Source organism: Molothrus ater, chromosome 10, assembly GCF_012460135.2.
Source record: "Molothrus ater isolate BHLD 08-10-18 breed brown headed cowbird chromosome 10, BPBGC_Mater_1.1, whole genome shotgun sequence".
Lineage (NCBI taxonomy): Eukaryota > Metazoa > Chordata > Aves > Passeriformes > Icteridae > Molothrus > Molothrus ater.
Window position 1 is genome coordinate 260,060 of NC_050487.2, and position 24,407 is coordinate 284,466.

A 24,407-nucleotide genomic window follows, 5' to 3' on the forward strand; every position below is an offset into this window, starting at 1 on the left:
CACACTGTCTGCCTGGAGTCTGAGTGAATTCTGAAGAGTCAGGGTTGAAAACTGGGAACTGTGAAGTGGAACGGCTGAAAATAGCAATTGGCTACTTTGGAGTTTCTACAAGGTATGTGTTTGCTGTGTATGACTGCCTCCATAAACAGGTGTCAGCTTCATCCAATTTAGTCAAAGTCATGAAAACAACCCCCTCTGAGTAGTGTCAGAATGCAGTAGTATCTCACCAAAAAAATTTAAGTGTATTGAATTTGCATTGTATTTGACTGATTAACAGTTGTTTCTGATGTTGGCACAGTTATATTTTGTATGGGAAAAATTTTCTGCCCTATTACAAAAGGGGCTCTTCAAAAATCAGAACAAAAAGAGCCCCCCCGCAGGAAAAATCTGGTAATTTATGAGAGTGAGAAGGGTTAGGCAGTAAGAGATCTCTAAAGGGAAAGAAACTTAATTTATCAAGCTCAGAAACATAGATTGAAGGAATCAAGGTACAAGATGATGGCAACCTGAAAGAAAGTATTAGTTCAGGGAATGGAAAATAAAATTGCTCAGGTATTATAAAGAAATAACACATTGCTCAGAAAAAGCCAATTTGCAAAGTACAAGAAAAAGTGCAGGATTAAATGCTGGGCCCAAATAATGGCTTTAATAATGAAGGGCAATATTGAGTCATTAGCATTCAGTGTAATATTACATTTCAAAATCAAAGCCACTGGTAGCAGCAGCCAGAGACATGATATGTGTAACACAATCTGGTTGTTAAAAATACAGGACCGCACCACACTGCCTTTGGCCAGGTCTGAGGCTCCACTGGAGTCAGGTTATGCACACACAGAAAGATGGTGTCATTTTTAAACACATTTGTGAACCCAGCCAAATAAACCAAAGCAAACTTCAGTGGGGAAAAGAAATACTTAATATTATTTATTTTGGATATGGTGCAAATAATAACATCAGCCAGAGGAGTATAACCAATGAGGGAATCTTCTCTCAGGTGCTCAAAACAAGAAGTTCCAGTTTTACCCTCCCAGAGGAGATGCCAAGGCATTTCCTTACCTGAAAGTGCTCCTTTTGCATTTGTATATTGTCGCCCTGTTCTTTTGAAGTTTCTCTAAGCTTTTCAATGTTTACATTTTTGTAAGGGAATTTTTTATGCATTTTTAATGTAAATAATGATTGTTTTGTATTTCTTTTTAAAGGAGAATTGATGAACTATTAGTTTAACTAGTGTAATTAGAGAAGTAGCAATTTTATTTTTTAATTCATAATCACTTTTAAAATTCTATAAATATTGAAGTCCAAAAAGAAATGTACCTTTTATACCTTAAACATCTCAGCATGTGAGTATTGTTCATTTCGTGTCATATTGCATTTGTGTATCTCTTTTCTGTGCAGTACACCGTGGATGAAGTATTCTCCATAATGGGGGGTTTAATCTAAATGACCCCTCCTGCACTCCCTTCAGCAGCCAGAATAAATCTGTTCCATCCTCCTCCTTGCAGAGCTACACACTTCACATCTGTCTTTTCTCTTTCAAAGGCCTAAAAAAAGGCACAGGTGGCAAGAGAAAAGAAAGAGGCAGAGAACAGAAGAAGGTAATCCTGCCTTTTGTGATTTAAGCCATGTTAACAGAAGGATGGTTAACTGATTATGGTTATACTCAGTGATTCCTGTTCTGCTTGTACTTTTGTCTATCTCCAGCAGGAAAGCAAAACCTGTCAGGAAACTGATGAGTCAGCATGCTGCTGCTGTTTGTCTTAGCTGTGAGGCATTGATTTTTATCCTGATGCTTTGATATAGGGTCACAGGTATCCGAACTGAAATCTTTACTGAGAGCAAGAGGGTCACGGCAGCAAGAGCTGTTAGTTTAAACAAAAAAAGTCGATTCTGTTCTTACAGTATTTTCTTGGATGTTTAAATTTTCTCAGGCAGTTGAGAGGAAAAAATACAAGCCACACTTTTCTATTAAAAAAAAAAACAACAAAAAACCAAAAAACACCAAAAAAAACAGTGCAATGATTTTCACAAAATCTTCCAAAAGTTGATGAATATTTCACTGTTATCAGGTATCTTATATATGTGTATAATTAACACTAGAACTAAGGCTAACATGTAGAGTAACTCCAACATATGGAAGAAGCAGCACTTTCAAAATCTTTAGCACTTGTCCAGAAGCAAGGTCCCTTTCAATAGATCTGAAATTAGCATGAAGTCACCATGCATTTTCAAACTCTAAGTGATTCTATTCGGCAGAAAAATCTCAAATCATCTTGTTAGTACTTAAGATTAACATTAAGCAAAAGGAAATTTGGTCTGTTTTAAAAAGAAAAATGCTCAGGAAGCTCTGAGGTTTCCCCCTCATGTAGAACAGCTCCATAGAAGTGATCACAGTATTTCAATCTGCAGTGAGGTGTAATCAAAGAATCTCTGCTTAATAGGATGGAGATTCGTTATGAAATAAAACACAGAGTCAGACCATAAAAAGTTAATTGCAAATAACTGTTTTCTTGTTTAAATTGGCAGGAAATTCTGAAATATTTCCTCTAGAAAAACATAGGTGAGTTACAGTGTAGAATTTACCACTAAAAGGCTGGAAGGAAGGTAAAAACAGAGCCAAGTAGTAACACCAAGTGAAGAAACCAAAGTGACCCCAAGTGACTGAGCAGGAAAGTCTGAACACTAACATGAAAATCTGAGATTTATGGCCAAAGCCTGCTTTAAGACAGACCCCTGAAGAGTCTTTAGGTTGAAATGAAGGCACAGACCTGAAGTCTGAAATTAATATAATACCAGGTGCTATTTACTATAAATTTTTAAGAGGCTTTGAGATACACAGGTGAAAGAATGCTATAATTAGAACTGCTACGATATAATTAGTACTGCTAAAAAGTTCAGGTTACAGCTAAAGGTGGACAAGGGGACCTTCTTAACCCTTTCTGGACACACCACTGAAAAAGAGATGCCCTAGAATATCTCATATCCTTAGCCTTATTCAGCAGTTTGTAGGGATGAAACACACCCAATGTTGGTTTTCTTAGTTTTTATAGAGACAGGGTAACTGAGAGGTGTTTTAAAATATTTTATTCTATTATCTGTCTCGATGAAGAGTGAGACATAAGAGATGGTTTGCTAGATACTCCCATTATAAGGAGAGCCATACTATCAGAAGCTAACTTATTTCTTGGTTACAATACCTTATAAATGTTTTTCAGCTTATTAGCTTTTCCTACACAGTACTACTATGACTTTACAAATCCATTTCTCACAATCCAGAATAGCGTCTTGTACTTCTGTACTACTAAGCATGGAAATGACACAGACTGACACCATTTAATAAATGCAGAAATTAAACTAAATGTAGAAATTTAACTACACCCTATTATGTTTTTCACCTGATGAGCTCTCCCTGTGTGGACCTTTCCTGAAAACCCTTTTCCCACCCCCAAGAGATGCCAGGCTCCAGCAGACATGCACAGGAAATGGCTCCTCTTTTGGCAGCAGCACAGGGGACTTTGTGGAGCATCCTCCTCACATCTCAGACCTGACTGCTACAGCAGAGGGGTGGTAAAGGCTCTTTGTGCCTTTGTGACAATCATCTCCAAAGGACTCTTCAGAGACATTCTCAAGCCTGCATTTCCTGCAGAGTGCTCTGTTATGGAAACAGAAGGGGGAACAGAACTACATCAAACAGTGATTACAGAAGCTCTGTGGCCTCAAGTGGGTATATTTCCTCATCATTCTATTTCAATTCCTTTACAACAAGCAGAGGGTGGGGTTTTTTTTGCTTGTTTGTTTGCTTTTAAGGTCAACCATCACTGGCAAAACAAGTAAATTTATAATGGGCTACTTCAGCTCCGTGTTCTTCCTGTAGTACTTTGTTTATTCTCCAAACACAGTAACATCTCAGTTTATGAAGGTCTTTGCTTCTGATGTATAAATATCATTCCCTTCTGTCCACATCAAGTGAAATTTCATCAAAAAATCTTGACTTGATAGCTATCACAATTGTGAATATTAGGAATTAAAGACCATGCTTTATTGGAAATAAAGTGCACACACTGCAACAATGCTTCATCTTTGCTTGACAAAGCACAATTTCAGTCAATAACAGAAAATTCCTCTCTGTTCTAGTACTTGGTGGAAATAAAAGCATAAACAAATTTTGTGGAGTTAGACTATGTCACTCTGGCTTTCTAAAGCAAGCACAATCCCAAGCGTTCACTGACAAAATATTACCTATTTAAAGCATTACTACCACAAATTTTGTAAAATTGCTTCCAAATAATTGGAGGTTTAAAATAAAAGAGACAAACCAGAGATTTTGCTTCTCTGACTGGCTGAAGGCAATTGTCCATGCTGCTTTCCCACTTCCCAAGATTTACAAAAGGCATAATCTCTACAAGACAGCAGGATGTATAGCAGGGAGACTCTGAATGGATATCAGGGGTTTGATTAGACAAGTGTTTCTAAGCAAATTTAAAATCAGGTGTGTTCTCTCATTACTCTTTGCTTCTGGGTCAAAGTCACTAGAAGAGCACAGCCACAACCCCTCTTGATTAGCTTTATCTTGATTTTTCTGGAGCTCTCCTGTTCCTTGTTGTGAGTAACATCTGGGGTAGGAACATCCTGGCAAGGAGTCACCAAGGACTCTGGAGCCAGCCAGAAGTGTGGGCATGGTGCACAAACATGACTCAGGTAAGGCACATCAATGTCACCTATGAAATGAACTCATGAGGAAGTTTTCTTAAACAACTCCAGCCCTGCACATCCGGAATTACTTTCCAGTAAACAGGTCCCAGGTGAGACTCCTCCACAATTTCTACAACGGGCAGCCAAAAGCTTCTGCTTGACTGCTGGACAAGCCCATGATGCCCAACCCCACAAATCAAGGAGGGAAGGGGCCACCAGAGGAGGCTGATCTCCTGCTCCTTCCTAGAAGGAGCAGAGGCCCAGGGAGAGGGCAGCATTGCAATCATCTCCAGCTGTAACTTCATCCTCTCTAGCATTGCTTTCTCCAGGGGTAACATGACCTCGTCCAGCTCACATTCTCATATCCAACTCAAGATATCCAACCCCAGCCTCCTGCAGGGAAGAGTCCTCACCACACTCCCCTCCCCAGTCACACCAGGTAATTCTGCAGCTGTTCCACCAGGCAACATCAAATTTTTCATGCTGTTTTTTACCTAAAGCTTCTACGGCACTAATGAAATCCAAATTCCTTCCATCACAGATTTCTTCCTGTGAAGCATAAAGCTGACACAAGGGCATTGCTGGAGATCATACTGGGTTTTTATTTCTTGATGAGTGTTCTCCATCTCACACTGAGAAACCAGGAGCCTTCTGCAGAGCCCGGAAAACCGGGCTTGGCATTGCTGCAGCCAAGAAGGGTCACACAAAATGTTACAAACTCTAATAGCTGAGTAATTAACCCCCAAAAAATGCCTGTGTTAGCATGGTGGAACCCATGTGCATCTGCAGGACCAGTCCTTAATGACTCTCCTCATAATGGGAGTATCTAGCAAACCATCCAGTTCAGTTGTTAATAAAATTCAAGCCAGCTCTTCTAAAGTAATTATTTCAAAATTGTAAAAAAAAAAAAAAAAGGAATAAACAAATGAGAAAAAATGAGAAAAACAACAGAAAAAAATGATCCAAGGGTTTCTTCCGAATACTGTACACTTTCATTTAGAGAACAGGAAATGATAACCAGAAAAAGGCAAAATCTGACGTTAGGCAAAGAGTGTTTGCAAACTTCTAAGCAAGAAAAACAAAATTACTATGTTATGATGCAACTTTTGTTTAAAGATTAATGAAAAAAAGCCAAATGTCTCATTTTGAAAAATCAGGTCAGTACAAACACACACATCCTTTTGCTTTGTCAACAACAGCAACAAAAACCCAGTAAGAGTAATTAAACCTGACATACCGGCCAAAAGTCTCAAGCTAAGATAAATACAGTACTTCAAACCTAAGGCAGCTATTTGAAAAGTTCCAATTTTTTGGTAACTGTGTCAAATATAAAGATTTTCACTACAAAACTACCTGGCCCTTTAGAATTGTTTGGCTGTGAAAGACCAGCCTGGCTTTTTGGGTGAGCACAACCAGGTGCAAAAAGTTTCCTATCAGACTAGGAGGATTTAAAATATTCTACGTGATAAGAGGTTTGAGAAATGAACCAGGCTGCTGAAAATAGCTTTATATTGCTATTTCTCCACTGGTCTTTATGACAAACAAGTCTGAGTTGAACTGGTGAGTGGAGAAAAATGCCCCTTGCTCCCTGCAGACAGGTATGACTCTACTCCCAACACACACAGATCCTAAAAGAATGACAAGCCCAAGTTTTAAAAAGTACTAATATTATAAAAATGATTTGGTAAGGCTTTTCACTCTCAAACAGTTGGTTTCTTGACAATGTGTTTCTGCAGCTCACAAGCACATATATAATAAAAACCTCATCAAGAACAGATCCCTGCAATGGGACAGATATGTAGTTGGAAGCTGTGAAAGTTCACACTTCAGAAAAATCAAACTAACAAACTGCTGAGCCCTGTTAATTGTTTCTTAAAAAAAAAACAAAAAACCAAACCAAAACATAAGCTGTAAATAGCTAATCAGAGATTGATTTGCATAACAGCAGGTTTTACTGACCTGCCATGCATTTCTTACATAAAAGTCTGTGGATTACAATTTTTTTTTCTTCCTACTCATATGAAACCTTGAGAAAAAAATACTGAAATCAGAAACATGCACACACTTTAGTTATTTTTGTCCACGGATGAACTCAGAAACTGAACTCCTATGACAGACTAGCACAGAAACCCATACAAAAAGCCAAGGCTAAGCTCATTTCTTGAGGCAGCTCATTAAAAAAATAATAAATTAAAAAAGGAGCTGGGCGAGCCATACCCAACCAACACTCCACCAGCTCCATGGGTTCTCCCCAGCAACAGGGAGCTTCCAGAAATGCAGTTTTAGAGGAGCTGTGTGCCTTGAATCCTTTCCATGTGAATAATGCAGCTCCGGGAAAACACCAGCTCCGATGCTCTTGTTTTCACCAGGCAGCAGAAACCAACAGGACAGCAACGAAACTTGGGTTGTCTGGGGTTTGTTCAGGAGGTTTTTTTTTTGGGAATAGGAAGGAGGGGAAACACACAGAATTCCTTTGGTGTAATATATTTGTTTTATTGCTTCTGCAGCACATTAGAGTCGAGTTCACTGATGAAGTGTCCTCCAAGTACAAGTTCAGAACACCCAGGGCTGTGCTCCTGTTTTGGGAGCAAACAAGGCACTAGTGGGTCAGTTCACAGATTTTTCGAATTCTGGAAGTCAAATTAAAGAAATGAGTTTGTCTTTTTTTTTTATTTTTCAGAATCAACTGAAGAGATTTGATCTCTCAAGTTTTCAGTGAAACAAATTGGAGGGAGCAGTTCACAGTTTCTGCTTGCAGAAATATGAGCATGGTGACTCAAGGCACGCATCCTAATTTTGCTTCTTTTTAAAAAGAGTCTTTTGCAACTGTTATTTATGCCCAACAGCACAAGGAATAATAACGCCTCCACTCCACAAATCTTGGAATTTGCCCTCTACTAAAGCCATGAAGAGAACTGCAGCTAATTGACTTAACTGATAAGCAAAGCCAACTTCAGAGCCCCTTGGAGTCACAAGTTTTACAACCCCCAAACAAATAAATCTTTCTTTCACTGTCTGTGTATAAAACATAACATTTGCTTCAACAAGTCCAGAAGGCTTTTGAATACAAACCAGGCAAGTCACCAGGAGGGGGTGGGAAGGGGGTGAGAACCAGCACTTTTTTGGAGTGCTCACCCATTAGACCTAACACACCCATCCCTGACACTGCATCAATGCAGAAAAAGAAAGAAAGAGAGAAAAAAAATGCAGCCTTTGGCAATCTAGGGCTCCTAATCATTAAGTCTGACACAGAACAACTGAACAATGAAGGAAGTTGAATTGCATTGCAAATTTATGTTCCATGCCCAGGTTATGGAATGTAGTGCAATAGGGCACTGGGCAGCAACAAAACTGCATTCCTTACAGAGGGAACAGCTTGAACCTCATGATTTGTGCATGTGGGCAATACTGAGTGACCTTCATGCTTTCCAGCATTCACTAGAAGGCAGATTTATTTGTAATCACAAGTCAGCTGTTTTGTTTTTGGGGACAAACACATATTTGGAAAAGCAAAGGTTTTAAACTCTGTATTAAGCAGCAAATGCAGAAGCCAATACATTAGCTTTAAAAGCTGAATTTGAAGACTATACTCCAAAATCCAGATGGGATAATATTAGACTCTGAGAAAATGGTTGTTTGCTGCTCTTTTTTCTGTTTCCTTTGAGAGAGATATGTTCATAGTTCAGTTCCATTAGAAAACAGGAGCCTCTCAAGCATATACCTTTCCTAAAAAGACGTCCCGTTTCAACATAAGAGATCCAACACTCACAATGGACAAATAAAGTGATACTGCTCTTACTGTAATGGACATAATACAAGACTATCTGTATTTTAGCAAAGAAAACCCATCAAATGTTTATTTTAAACAAGCACTGCCTGTCTCCTATTTGCAACTTTCTTAGGCATGAAATAAACCACATTTTGGATAAGGTGCCAACTGAACTGGACTGCAGTACAACAGATCTTAGGACAGTATTATAAAAATAGCCAGCATCTGGCTGCACTAAAACTATCCCCAGGATACAATGATCATAAATTTTGTTTCATTTAACAGTCCAAGGTGATAAACCATAGATTATCTAAAGTTTCCACATCAAAGTCCTTGAACTACTGGAAAAGAAGTTCTAACTCAGATATAAAGGAAGTCAAGAAACAACACTGGGCACAACCATTTCTTGATTTGCAGAGACATGAGGGAATGGGACAGGACTAATGATTGTTCCTGCACATCCAAAATTCAAGACAATTAAGAAGCATGTAGAAGCATACAGTTCTTCATGTCCCAAAGCAAATAGCAAGGAAAATCTTATTTACAAGCATGTGAGATAAAGCAACAGACTTTTGATTCTCAACTTCCTACAAGCTGCTGTAAGGAATTTAATTGCTACCTCACAACCTGACGTGCCCTTTTCTCAAGTACCTGTACAAAAAAATCCAGCTGCTGAATAAAGTTGAATACTGAACACGTAACAGATTTTCATACAAAACTGCGAACGGAAGCACACAAGGCTCTGAGACAATTCACAAACCCACACAGGTCTTTATATAAGGTTAATGGTTTGCTAGGCAAGTGCCAAGGTTCACAAAACGAGTAATTTTTGTTTCTTTTTTTTAAATCAGGTTTGAACTTTGCACATTTTTCCTAACCACACTTCACAAAAATCTCAGCAGCAAAGGGTATTTTACTCTGAGGTGTTCTCAAACACCTTATTAATAAGAGAGCACAGGAAAGCCTCAACCCTTCAGTTATATACTTCAGTTTGCTGGGTCAGGCAGCACACAGCAGTCTGAGCATACTTGGATGACTAACACTGAAACGGGCTGAAAACAGCAGCAATCATGACAGAGACAATAAAGAACCCCAGCTATTGCACACAGCTCCAAGGGAAGAAATATCATTAAGAATTGCTTTAAAAAAACGCAGGGAAAACATAGATAGGATGCCCAAACGTGCTTCCTTAAAGGCCACTTTTCATTAAAGGGATGATGTATGATATTAACAACACATCTGTAAATAAAGTATATGGCATAAGCAAATATTAGCATAAAATCTTGAATGAAACTTTAAGGCAAACAGATTACAAAGTGTTGTAGCAGAACAACTAATACGTCAGAGGAACATGCATAGTTCCTAAAATAGTGATAATTTTTAAAAGTAGTGATAATTTTAAAAACTGCCTGTAAAATGAAAGGCAGCAGTATATTGAGCTAAAATAACACAATCTTTTGGAGATCTTCATATACACCACTGTCTTTACTACAGTGCTTCAAATAGAAAATTCCTCTTATAAGCTTATAATTCATTACGAGACCAAGGCAGAGGAATGATGGGCTAACAGGGCAGAAATAGACCGGGTCTTCCACACGGATGCACCGAGGGTGCTTTAGGAAGGCTCTCCCTCTCTCCTAGGGCACATAGGAAGGACACTCAAGGAACAAGTACAGGGTAGCTGCTTTCCCCAACTCAGGTCTGCCATGGAGATCAACAGCAAGGAACATAAAAAGGGGGTTTAAGGAGTGTTTTCTGCAATGTGGAAAAAACTGTGTGCAGACTGTGGGGAGTAAACCGAGGAGGGAAGCATGAGCACTGCTGGGCTCGCGTGCCTCTCCTCGGCTGCACCGGAGAACAATTTCAGCTGGAGGAAAAGGGTCGGGGCAAAACTGGTTACAAAGACAAGCCTGAGACTAAGGGTGGGGTATAAAGGGTTCATAAAAGGTGGCAAGTGATGTCTGAGGTAAAGGCTAAACGTTTAAAAGAGAGAGTAACCAGCACAAAGATGCTCTCGGTAAAGGGTGCACAGAGGCTGCTGGAGCAGACCACAGGCTTGAGGGCGCAGCGTGCGAGGTGCGTGGGAGGCAAAGAGCAGGAAATTTGCAGGAGGAAGGCGCAGGGCACAGCCTGGAGGACGGGAGGGGAGGACAGGTGAAGCAGCCGAGGAAAGGCTCGGGGCAGGTTGAGGCACAGCACGCCGGCAGCGCACGGCAGGGGGCTCGATAGGGGCAGGGCCGGGCAGCTGAGGCGGCCGGAGCGGGGGCAGCGCGGCGGGCAGGGCTCGGCCCAGGGCCGGTGCCTACCTGGGCGTCTTGGCTGCGGCGCTCTCCCGGCGGTCCAGTACCCCGGGCACGCAGTTGGTGAGCTCGGTCCAGTCGGCATGCAGCCCGCAGCTCCAGCCCGTGGAGAAGCGAGAGAAGAGCCAGGTCTCCCTGCGGTTGGGCCGGTAGCAGGTGCACTTCTTCTGCCCGGGCCGGCAGTCGCACGGCACCTCCAGCCGCACGTTCTGCACCAGGTGGCGGCCGAAGGTTGTGCCGCCGGTCTTCTGGATGTGCAGAAAGACGATCACGTCCTCGCCCTTCATGTCGAACGCGAGCTCCCGTTCCAGCTCCCGCACGGGGAAGTAATACTTCTTCACGTAGTGCGGGTCCGGCGTGGGAAAGAGGTCCAGCTCCTCCGAGTAGGAGCGGCCGCTGGGGGAACCCAGGCTCAGACCCGGCCCCACGTACTGGTACAGGATAAGCATGAAGCACACCGAGACGGCCACGATCAGCAAGAACTTGCTGGTCCTCTCAACCATGGTCCTTCCCGCACGCTTCATGTGTCACCATCTCCCGGGGCTGCCGGCGCTGGGCAGACTGCGGCGCTGCTGGGGGGTGGGCGGCGGAGCTTCAGCGTCTGTGCCAGCCGCCTCCCCCCGCTGCTCCCCGGAGCAGAGCCTTCCCCGGGGGCGGCGGGGCCGCTGCCTGGGTCGCCTCGGCTCGCCGCCGTGCCCGCCCGCCCCGCCGCGGGCAGCGCCGGGAGCGGGGCAGGGGCAGCCCGCAGCCAGCCGCTCCGGAGGCGCCGCGGCACAGCGGCAAACTTGCGAGAGAGAGAGAGAGAGAGAGAGAGACAGAGAGGGGGCAGGAGGGGGGCGGAGAGGCACCGAAAGGCAAGAACCAGCCTCCTCTCGCCCGCCCTCCCTTCCCCGCGCTTCAGGAAGCCACCCCCATTCCGGCGCTGCCTCCGCCGTGCCCCAGCCCCCGCGGCACCGGCGCGGCTGTGCCCGCCCCCGCCGCCGGCTGCGCCCGGGCTCGGCTCGGCTCCTCTCAGCTCGGCTCGGCTGGGCCGGCAGCGAGCGCTTCCTGGCCGCGCCGCCCCGCCCGGCATGCACAGCGCCGCCCGCGCCGCCCCGCGCCCGCGGCCACGCTCCGACCGGCGGCGGCCCCGCCCGAGCCCCAGCCCCAGCCCCAGCCCCAGCCCCAGCCCCAGCCCGCTCCGCTCCCCGGCCCCGCTCCGGGCACCCCTCCCCGCACCCGAAATCCCCCAGCACTGCGGACCTGGGTGGGCTGCGCCTGCCCGAAGCACTCGGCTCTTTATGTGCCGCCTTAAAATGAATCCCGAGAAGCGGAGCTGGCGCTCCTCGGGGCTACGTTTATGCTCCCACTTTGAGGCAATTTGCATGGGAGTAGGAGTGGGGCTTGCTGCGGGTCTTCTCCCGCCACATGGGCCACCGCAAGCCGCTGGTTGCGATGTCGCGACTGGATGAAAGAGGAAAATGCTCCGGCCACACACGGGGTGATGATGGCTGTGAGCTGGAAGAAGCCTGGGCACGCCATCAGCCACAGAATGTGTGAATAATAAGAATAATACTACTAGGTGAAGCTGAGGCGAAAATCGGCGGGGGTGTTATTTATAGCAAACTTTCCCAGCGAAATGCTTTGTGCTGCTCAGTCAGGCGGACTGCTGCAGGGTTGGTTTGTCATCTTCAGTCCCCCAAAACACAGCAAAGCCTTGGGAACGCCAGAAGTGCCCGGCACGGAGCCGGCTTAGAGCGATCCCCTCTGCAGGGCAGCGCTTGGCAGGGGAAGATGCTGCGGGATCGGAGCGGTGCGGACCCGCAGAGCCCGCACGGTGTGCCCGGAGCCGGGCATCCCTTTACCGGAGCGGCCAGGGCCAGGCAGGACCCCCGCCCGCCACCAAAGGCACTGCCACCAAGTGCCCAGGGAACCCCTGGAAAGCACCATTTGGTGCCTCTCTGAGGGTAAAGGAAGGATGAAGCATGGCCCAATGTCAAAGAGTGAGGTTAAAATATAGTGGCAGTCATGCTGCCACCTCATCGAGACCCGAGTTATTGTCTGTGCAGAGTAAATGATACTGCAATTGTTAATTTCTAGCAAAAACAAAAAAAAAGTCTGACTGAAATGGACTGTTCTCCTGTCATTACTGCCGTTGGAGAAAGTTTCCTTAAATTTCTGGTGCTTTTTAAAAATAGAAGTTACAGTTAGATTTCAGTCTTCTGGCACTGAAATATTCCATCAGGTTACATTTTTAAATGCAAGTTTTAGGTTACATTTTAATCCAAATCAGGTTACACTTTAATCCAAATGCTTTATGTAAATGTAAAGGAATTCATGCCGAGGGGTCATTGTTAAACACTGGGTCAATTTTATAATGGCCAAGGAGGAAATGAAATCCTGCATTTTCATTTGAACACCCTGACAGATAAATCTGCTACATTTTGAGATGGCTGCATTACTCACAAGTTATGGAGCCCCAGTGAGTTATGCAGTTCTTCCCAAACAAGTAACAATAAAATGTTTATAGGACCCAAAAGCATCATATGTTGTGTTCAAACCATTCATTCTGTTTGATATTTTCCTCTTAAAAGTCTGCTTCTGATTCTCCTCTTCTCTTGTAGGTTAGTTGCTCCAAAAACAATGATGTCATTCTTATGCACAGAGTTCAGCTACACTGAGAAACAGAGCACAAACCTAATTTACAGGTTTGAAATTTATATTGTGATTTGGGAAATACATTATGTTTACATACATGGTTGCATACATTGCAGCATAAAAAACACAGAGCAGATTTTTGATTGCAATGTGTTTGCCTACAGTTCTAAACATGTAAGTATTTAGAAATGCCAGAACTTTGGTGAAATCAGCCCTTAATTTCCAGTTACATTTGCAATTGTTAATGAATTGTTTTAAACTTTTAACATATAATATCTTTTTACCTTTTCGTTAGTTATAAAGATGGAGATATTTCATTACAGATTTATATTTGTGGTAAATATAGTGCCTGTTATTTTGTGACATAACATACTAAAAGTCAATCCATCTAAGATAAACAGACCACAAATGAAAATACAGAGTTATGGCTGAAAATGTGCTGTTTTCTTTACTGCAGCACTTTCATCTAAAAGTAGGGGGTTGGGGAACATGCTGGAAGCATAGGGAAGGCCTGTACCCTTCTGATTTACACTTACACAATTACTAATACTTTTATTTTTATGAAGTGCTTTGGAATCCTTCCCTGATAATTCTATATGCTGCTCTGAAATGTTGGTATTTTAAAGGATCTTACAGGTGTGACTCACCTTGAAATGATCACTTAAGCAAATACTTAATCTCTACTTATACTCAAAATTCCACTGAAGACAATGATAGAATAGTTTTTCACTGCATGAGGAGTTACACATCAGGTACCATGTCAGTGCTGGTTTAGATCAGTGCTAATTTAGATTAGCAGAATTTAGAGAAGATCCGAGTAAAGTTAGAATAAGAAGACTGACACTTTCACTGGCTCCTGCATTGAAAACAACAATGTAAAGAGATGAGAAATCTGACAAATGCCAGTTGTTCCTGCTGCTTTCTGTTCCATACTCAAACTCCCTGTTTGTCCTCTGAATTTACCTCCACCATGAATTTAGTGATTTGTCCATCTTTCCAAGCTGAATCTTCCACTCTCAGGCCAGACTCCCTAGGCTTTCCAACATCTTCTCTGGAATTCACCACCCTAGGTCTGAGTAGCTCTGAAGGAAAGCTCAATTTCCTGTGAAGCAGTGAGACTGACAATCTGCAATCATCAAGATCCATAAAATCTAATTTTTTATGGAAAATGCATTTTGGGGGGAAAGTTGTATTTTTATCTCTAACCTGTGGACTAGAGGAGCTGCATATCAGATTTTGTCTCCACATTTTCCTAGGCAAATGCAAACAGAAGATCCCCCCCCCCCCCCCCCGTGGCCCACTGAAAAAGTTCTCTGTTGTTTTAGTGTCCATCTAATCCTTTGCATCCTTCCACTCCAGAACTGTGCCACACTGAGCAGAACCCTCTTACACAAGCAAAGTGAAATATTATGTTTGACACTTTTGTAGGAATCCAGTTGATCTTGGAGGATAAGCTGCATTGATTTTCAGTGAATTTCACTTGACTGAGTTCCTTCAGGTAGATTTGAAAGGTATTTTTGTACACACTAACCTGTGCTTGTGAAGGAACTAACTTTGAATTCTCACTACAAATTAATTCAGAATGAGGTCAGGCTTAGGTAACTACCTAAGTTACCTAAGCTTGGTCTACACTCAGCTCCTTTCCTGGCTTTCCTAGCTGGGTAAGCCAGCACTCATGATTTATTCATGGTAGGACCTTGCTAGGAGTCAGGTACAAGGATTAGAGATCTTAGAAATAACAATAAATAGACACAAATTTTGAACAGGCAGTTGAAAAGTATTTTATCATTGCTTGCTGCTGACTATAGGATGCCTAAATATTTATGTTAAATCTACTAAAATATTCTAATCTAATCCATTAAAATATTTAAATATGAGTTAACACTGAGGGGAGGACAAACTCGGGTATTTTCAGAGTATGGCTTATCACAGGAAACCTGCCATGAGAAAACAACAGTAAGAAATGTGTGAACCACACACCACTTCTGCCACCACAACCTCAATGAAATACTCATCTCAAAGCTTGATAAATAAATAGTGGCTTTAGTAGGCAAGGAAAATCTAACACCTTTTTGACTCAGAAGATACAATAGTTTCCTGTGAACTAGTATAACTTAGTTAATCAAAACATTGCAAAAAAGTCCTCTTTTAACACTTGCAAACCCTAAGAAATACCTCAAGAAATGTATTACCCTTAAATAAAGTTCTACTACTCACTCTTAAGGAAAAAAAAAAAAGTTTGTGTTTACTTTGTTTCTGGAGTATAAACTCCATTACCTGAAATAGGTTGAAACAAACCACTTGTTACCTCAATTTAGCTGTTTGGGTTTATAAGCCAGCTCCTTTAGGAAGAGTGGGCATGTGATACTCATTTGCTTTGCTGATGTATGTACACAATATATTGACTGAATGGTGAGGGGTCACAAACCACAGGCTGTACCCCTTCACCTGTAACATCAACATTCAGACCCCCAGCAAAGTGCAGAAACCTTGTTTTTCTGATATAAACTGGTTTTCTTGTCCACTGCTGCTGCAGCGTCAGTAGCACTTACCAGCCCTGCACATTTGCACAGAGTGGCAGCACTCACACATCATTTTCCTGTGATAATTGTACTCCTAGTTGGAAACCTGGAGCAGTAAACTCCACTATAAATATTCCACTGCTAGACTGGTGAAAACCCCACAGGTTCCTCACAGCCAGTGAGGGGATCACTGATCCCTGAGTACAGCACGGCTCCACTTAATTAAGGGAAGGAGGTATTGAATGATGCCAAAATCTGTTAGTCTCAGCAAACCTGGTTCTGATTTCAGGCTTTTGTACTGCTTTTGGGGACCACTGGAAAGTTTTGCTGTTTGAAAGGTACCAAAGACAGTCTTGGAAAACCTGGCAGAAACCAAAGCAGTGAAGGCACAGGCAGTTGTCCTAAAAGAAGGAACTTCATCAGCTACAGAGATCAAATCTGTGTTTTCAAACTACCTTCACAGTATTTATGATCTAATCCTCCTCCCTTCTCTCATATGGCTGCCATGGATCTATGCACGTCACAGTCCTGGGCCGTAAGATAAGTGTGTATTCCTGTTGCCATCTGTCAGAGCTGGGGCAGTTCTCTGCTGTCCATGGGGCAGTTTTTTCTTTATCTCTCCCCCAGCCACTCCTCCCTGCAGGAGATCTCTGCTGTCCATGGCCACTGAGTGTCCCTGCAGGGCTGATCCAATTCCATCATCCCATGGGGAGATGCTGCGCCCAGGGCAGGAGCCAAGCATTCCTACCTGGATCCAATGTGAGCCTGGCACAGCACAGCAGCCTTTGCCCAGGGCATTGCCAGAGGAGCAGCTTCTGCTGCCCTGCATTGCCAGAGGGAGCCCAGGCCCATCTCCAGCAGCCCTGGAGCTGCAGAGGAAAACTCCCCCCTTGTGCAGGATCCCTGCTCCAGCAGAGCCACAGCTGGCACTGCAGGAGGGCTGAGCCCCCATGGGATGGGGCTGTGCCACCCCCTGACACACAGGGGGTCAGCTCCTGTTCTAACTCTGGCAGTGGTTTTTTATGGGTTTTTTTTTGTCCTATTGAATTTGTATTTTTTTATTTTCCTAATAAAAAACTGTTATTCCTACTCCCATATCTTTACCTGAGAGCCCCTTAATTTCAAAATTATAATAATTCAGAGGGAGGGGGTTTACATTTTCCATTTCAGGGGAGGCTCCTGCCTTCCTTAGCAGATACCTGTCTGTTCAAACCAAGACAGTCACTTTCCAGGATGTCAGCTTATGACTGCTAAGACAGAGCCAGTTAGTTAATAATTGTATTTTCTCTCTTGCAAAGGGAATTGATTGAAACAGACCCACAGCAAAAGCCTTTATGTGCAGATCAGTGCTCGTGTGACACAAGTACATTTGTTGCATGCAGTGCCTGCAGATGCCAGGCTTGCCTGTGTGACGTTGGAAAGTCCTGAACTGATCTCTCAAATGCACTAATGTTGTATTTTCTGCGTCCCCCATCGTTGGAAGGAAATGATGCATCTGACTCCATGTTCTCATAAGGTTAATTTATTATTTTCAGATACTATATTATATAAAAAATACTATACTAAACTATACTAAAGAATAGAGAAAGGATACAGACAGAAGGCTAGAAGGATACTAATGAAAAACTTGTGACTCCTTCCAGAGTCCCAACACAGCTTGGCTGTGGTCATAAAGTTAAAACAGTTCACATGAAACCAATGAAACAACCACCTGTTGGTAAATAATCTCCAAACACTTTCCAAAGCAGCAAACACAGGAGAAGCAATCAGATAATTATTGTTTTCATTTTTCTCTGAGGCTTCTCAGCTTCCCAGGAGCAAAATCCTGGGCAAAGAGGATTTTTCCAGAAAATGTGACAGTGACACACAAATGCCTACAAGTCCAAGCAGGAAGCTGGGACTGCAGCTGAAGAATATATAGTTTCTAAGGTACTAATCCTTGTAAGGAAGGAGTTTGTGGCTCCACAGAGGAGGCACAAGGTGCCAGCTGTTACTCATTCAAGCTCCTTTTTCCCTGCTTGTACCACAACAGCTGCAGGATGCTGCTGCCTGGGCTTGATGGAAAGGACAGACCTATTTTGCAGTGGCATATTATTAGCATTATTCCCCATTCCTTCATGGGTATTAAATAAATGTAAAGGGAGCTTGGCTCCTACAAGGTTTCACTTCCCCTGAGTCTCCCTCGTGCAGCAGCTGTCCACTGGGACATGCCTGTTAGCAGGGAACAAGTGGAGCCCTTTCAGCCTGGCTCTGTAAAACCCCCCAGAACACAAATCCTTGGCTCCTGCCAGGGACACTAGTGGGATGTGTTTAGAAACACCAAGATGCTCCCATCGTGGAAGGCAGACTGCAAAGATTTTGGCTCTCTCCACATGTGTAAGCTATATCTCTACGGTCAGAAAATCAGGTTTTAATTAAAAATATTTCTCATTATCACACTATATACAAAAATCAAACCTTTTAGTATAACAGTACTTCTTTAGTTCAATCTACATTTAATAATATCTTTTCAATAACCACAAAAAATATTTTTCATTCATAAAAATAAAATTTAACCTACTATCTCAACACACATCAAAAATAAGTGACATAACATTAAAAAACTTACTCTAGTAACACCCAATATGAAAATAAAACATAAAAATAAAAAAAAAATCAATCAACATAAACCAAACTACAAAAATAATTTTAAACCTTAAAATTAAAAAAATTCTCAACATCTCTTTTTCTAAAAAAAATTCTCAGCATTTCTTTTTCTTTTTTCTGGAATAGTTTCTGTATGAGAGCTTAGTAACTTTCTGCAGTGACTTGAAGCTTAAGACTGGCTTGTGCCCAAGCTGGCTGTCATGAGTTTTTTGTGTCATATTAATCTAAATTAATAATTTCTAATTAATGTATAGAATATTTATATATATTTCTATATATATATATTATATTTATCTATAATCTATATATTAGAAAATTTCTAATTAATGTGTAGAATAAGTTCTAATTAATAAAACATATTAATTGAAATATTATTGGAAATAAAGTTGTTTAATCTTTACACTTTTCAGTAAATGCTGCAATGCACAAGGAAGATCCTTGTCTCTTTGCCATTGGGACTTCCATAAACATGTAGATGTCCTGTTAGCACATGCACTGTGTTTTAATGTTTTATATCATCATTTCCTTGATCTTTGTGAAAAAAACCCTTTTGTAAAAAAACTTTTTTTGTAAAAAACTGCAGGAAATTGAATTCTAATGCATTTATGCTTACAGAATTTTGACTTTCCATATCTGTGTAATTCTCTAGGAAAAAAAAATTAGAACCTGTGTTTATCCTACCATGCTGATGAATAGTTAACAGACAAATCAGGGATGCTGAAGTTCATGAGAAAGGAGTTACATGGAAAAAGTGACTAATCACTTCCTCATTTAATCCTCAAATTAAGAAGTTATGTAACAAAGTGAATAAGCTGGAAGCTATAAAATAAACTGGCTATATAGCAATTATGCTTAGCAATGTGCAGTTAAACTGGAAATGTGCACAATTCAGTTCTTAGGAGGCTTTTAGACAGAAGTCAATCAACTGAAAAGTGCAAGGAATTTGAAGTGCACTGTTTAATGTATTTTTCTAAAAAAGACGTGTACTGGCAAAGCCAAACTGTGAATTATCACAGCCTCTGCCTTTTGTTCACAGCATCAGCTCTTTCAATTCTGCTGCTTCTACAAGCAATGGAGCAGAGGAGCTGTAGGGTTGACCAGTGAATGTTTGAATACTTTCTCCCCAAATAAAAGTCAAGTTTAAAAATCCCTTAGAGTGAAAAAAATGCCCCCTTCTCTCTTCCCCCCTTCATTTTTGCAATATTTGAAGCACTGTGAAATTATTTCAGAGGCAAAGCAAGAGGAAGAAGTTCACGTTCCAGCTGCCTCTGTGTAGTAGGAGCTGCCAGAACCAAGAGATGGGGAATTTTCTGGCAGTGCTGCCCACCCACCAGCCATGGATCCAGGCACTCCCAGATCTGTTGATGATGTGAGCAAAAAGGATTTTCCACAATTGCTTTTATCACAGGGGTTGTGATTACCAGCATCTTATCAAAACAGTTCTTACAAATCAATACTTGAGAGCAAAAGGAAAAGGAATCTCATGGAGAGCACAAGACTAAAATGAAATCCACAACATTTATAAGTAAGGGGAAAATACTGCAAAGGAAGCTCATTTTTATTCCACAGCAACAAGAAAATTGGGAGAAAAGGCTGAAATGGCATGAGGCAAGCATGTTCTTGATCGTGAAATGAAAGCAGAGGGGCCCGTGCAGAACACTCAGGCTGCTCTCCCAGACTGAATTTCACCTTTTTTTCTGGCCTCTTCTGTCAGGGGTGGCACTTCTGTCCCTTTTTGACCCTTGCCACTGGGTGACTTGGCAGAGAGATAAGACCCAAACAATACCTAGCACTGACTTAAAATTGCACCAGATGAAGGAGTGACCAGCTCCAGAGGGGATCATCAGCTAAGCCTGATATGGGGACACACAGGGAAAATAAATGTAGACCCAGCAGTTTCTGCTCTGAGAGCTTATGCATTTTAAGCTTGATCTACTTAAGGCATTATCCATAGTATGTGAATCTCTTAATTCTTTTTCTTGATTTCTATCCTGAGCATCAGTGATAGCTGGTGGCACAGACTTTGCCTGCCTCTTCAATTTTGATATGTGGTCCTAGAAATTGGCTTAATATGTACAGATGAAGTACACTGGTATTACAGCCAGTTGGGATTAAGGACTCATAAGAACAATAAGAGGAAAAACCAAATAAATTTGAGCCTACTAGTCCATACATAGCAGAAATAGAAAATTAAACTTTAAAAAAACCCCATTGAAATGTATTATTTAACTTTAGTGTAAACACAGAAGTCCCATATACCCTGTCACCAAGTCTCACAAGCCAGGTAAGCATAAAACTCTCTATGGTTCAAAAACAACAGAAGTTTGAACGTGTGCTGATTTTTTCTAGATTTCATTCCTAGGCATGGAATGAATCAGTTAGTTAACTGATTCCTTCTCTCTGTCACTACACTTCATCCAGCTGGTACTTCCATTTATGTCTGCTGCAATAAAAAACCTCCGGCCTTGTTCTCCTCTGTCAGAGAGGTTTTGATCAACAACTGTTCACAGCCAGAATTCCACATCATTCCCTGTGAGGATGCAGTGTTACCTTCTTCACTGTACCACATTCTACCCACTGGATGATGCTGAGTGGAAACAGGAGGAATTCCAAGAATTCTTTATCACTGATAATAAAATAGGACCTAAGGAAGACCAGCCAGCACTGACAGATTTTGCATGTTCTAAAAAAACAACACAGAACACACACACACACTGCTGTAGGAAGCCCAGCAACCTATTTCCCTTAAAATGTGTATCACAGAAAATGAAAGAAGCTAAATGAATAAACAGCAATTCCCTTAGTAATAATAATAATTATTAATTAATTGCTAATAATAATAATAACAACATATTTTATTGTATAAAATATAGAATATAAAAAACATTATAATTATTGTAATCATTAATAATTGTTATTAATCAATAATTAATAAATTATTCCCTTTCCCTTAATTTCAGAAGTTTTAATCTCTCCCTCTGATATATTTATTACACAGTTAAAACACTTGAAGTTTTAATATCGCTGTGTTCTTTTCTTTTAATCAGACTTTTTTTTTTGTCTTCTTTTTTCCTCCAAGGTGGCAAAGTTTTATTTATCAGCAATTAGCTACCTTGCTGAAGCTTTGCCACAAGTATTTTGTATTTTTTGAAAAAAATACAAAATCCTTGTCTCTGCCCTCTCCTCAGGTGGAGCTGATGTGCCTGTACTGAATGAAACCTGGCTCTAATGTTGCTATCCCTAACTGAAAAAATATTTTGTAATTTCTTCTTGCTTGGAAAACTGTCAGAGGAGTATTCTTAGTTAAAAGTGGATTTTAGTTAAAAGGCTGAATTTGTGGATGCATGGGACATTATTGATAAGAATAATGATCATCTCAGACTTAGTTTCCTAGGTTTGATGAGAAGTCTCATGACAAGGCTGCTTACTGAAGCCAGAGGTGAGAGGTCATTTTCCCTGGCTCAGACACAAGTGTTTGTTTCACAGAAGAAACTCTAGGGAAAACTCTACTGTCTAGGAAATGGAAGAGGAAAAATTTCTCTCTCCAGCCAGAATATTAAACAAATCCACAAATCTGTCATGTTGGTAACCTTTTGAAAAACAGCTTTTGAGAACACTAAGATAAGAATCTCTGAACAGAAACAGACTGTTTAATACTACTTTTACAATGGAAATAGCCTGAAAAAAAGATGAGTTCACACAGGCTGGATATTGTTTAAAATAAAGCTACTATTCTTTCTAGTTTACGCTTCACAATATAGTGAAATGTATTATAATAGTTCTCAGGGTGGACACTGTTCTATGATGAAAATTATTTATTTTGGAATAATAAGTTTGCTCCAAATGTAATGTAGGTTCTTTTAGTATAACACGTACACAGAACTGATTTTCTAGAGCAGTGTCCACACAAAGCACTGTTCTGAAATTCTTACTGTGGTCATTTACTACCTAATAGAGACATGCTGTAAGCTTGTGGAAGGGATTGTGGAAGTGCTTTCTTTTGAGGCAGAACCTACTGTATGAGTGACACACAGCTTCTGTTGTAAGAAATACAGACCAGAATTTGGGGCTTTGTATCAATGCTAAACTATTGCATCATTTCAAGACCGTTGTGTCCTGTATGTAAATACTTGCATTATTAAACAGGAAAATTACTGTTGAAAAGCAAAAGCCAACTTGAGTAACTGGAGAATTTAAATTCAGAGTTTCCTCTGCTCCTGCTGCTAGGTTAAGAGGGGGCATTTTCTTCAGAGAAAAAGGTGTAGGAAGGAAGGTGTTTAAGCCTTGTGGGTGATACAGAAACGGAAATTGGAAAAATGTATATTATATTGAGACAAAGCAGTAACAAGGCACTACAAATCCAGGGCATCCCTTGCAGGAATGCACAGATCCTGCTAGTCACTACAGCATCCCTTGCTCCCACTTATGAAAAGGATCTGAATATCTCAAGTAAAGCAGAAACCAAGAAAAGTTATGGGCACTTCATTATTTTTATTCTGACAATCCGGCCAAATATACTAGAAAAAATTTCCCACCATTGCTGGAGATAAATCCTTGTCTCACTTTGGAAAGACAGGTGTCTGCTAAGGAAGGCAAGAGCCTCCCTGAAAAGGAAAATGTAAACTCCTTACTTATTATGATTTTGAAATTATGGAGCTCTCAGGCAAAGATTTGGGAGTAGGAATAACAGTTCTTTATTAAGGAAGAAAATAAAAATGCAGTAATAGAAAACAACCCTGCCAGAGTCAGAGCAGGCCCTGTCCCCTGTGTGCCAGGGTGGTGGCACAGCCCCATCGCATGGGGGCTCAGCCCTCCTGCAGTGCCAGCTGTGGCTCTGCTGGAGCAGGGATCCTGCACAAGGGGGGAGTTTTCCTCTGCAGCTCCAGGGCTGCTGGAGATGGGCCTGGGCTCCCTCTGGCCATGCAGGGCAGCAGAAGCTGCTCCTCTGGCAATGCACTGGGCAAAGGCTGCTGGGCTGTGCCAGGCTCCCATTGGATCCAGGTAGGAATGCTTGGCTCCTGCCCTGGGCGCAGCATCTCCCCATGGGATGCTGGAATTGGATCAGCCCTGCAGGGACACTCAGTGGCCATGGACAGCAGAGATCTCCTGCAGGGAGGAGTGGCTGGGGGAGAGATAAAGAAAAAACTGCCCCATGGACAGCAGAGAACTGCCCCAGCTCTGACAGATAGGAATAGAACACAAACACCCAAACCACATCGTGCAACTTGAGAGCATTTTGTGCTGATTTTACAGAAATTCAAGTAAAATGGGGTTAGACTTTCCTCTTCATAGCTTCAAGGAGCAAACAGCTGCCTGCTGATAAGGTCAAGCCTCTATCTAGCATTTGTTGCCACTGGACTGGCAAGAATTCCTTTAAATAGCTTCAAGAGAGTCAACAATTGCACCTGCAAAATTATAGAAACAATACAGCAAATGAATATGTATCAGCAGACTGTGTTTGTTTGGATATTCTGATCTGCAGAGATGGAAAGTTTTTGTTCCCACAGCTTTTTCTGGTTGTTGCTAACACAACAGCTGTAAGCCCTGGACTGCCAATGGCTTTGTCAATACAACCTCTGAAAAAGATGCTCAGCTCTAGAAAAGGTCGCTAAAAGTACACCAGTAAGTGGAAATCAGCAAAATGGGTGTGGTTTCTTTGCTAAGAATATCAGTTTTCCCACAAAAATGCCACCTTCAGTGGCATTCATGCAGGCACAGTGGGAGCCTGACAATTGGAGTGCCTCTGGCTTGAGCTCAGAGCAGCTTTTATGGCAACTTCACTGCAAAGAGCCGTGGAAGGGCAGCTCTGAGCAGCAGTCAGAGTGGGCTTGTGTGCACACTGCC

General features: G+C 41.9%; 1 protein-coding gene across 1 annotated transcript in view; it reads right to left on the reverse strand.

Moving 5' to 3' along the window:
- The window catches only part of HS6ST1 (heparan sulfate 6-O-sulfotransferase 1), a 193,099-nt gene extending 181,324 nt beyond the window's left edge, over positions 1-11,775 (reverse strand). Inside the window, exon 1 of the mRNA XM_036388747.2 lies at positions 10,765-11,775. Within this exon, the coding sequence (XP_036244640.1) occupies positions 10,765-11,282 (518 nt within the window). The 5' untranslated portion in view covers positions 11,283-11,775. The remainder of the gene's footprint in view (positions 1-10,764) is intronic.
- Positions 11,776-24,407: the final 12,632 nt, after the last annotated feature.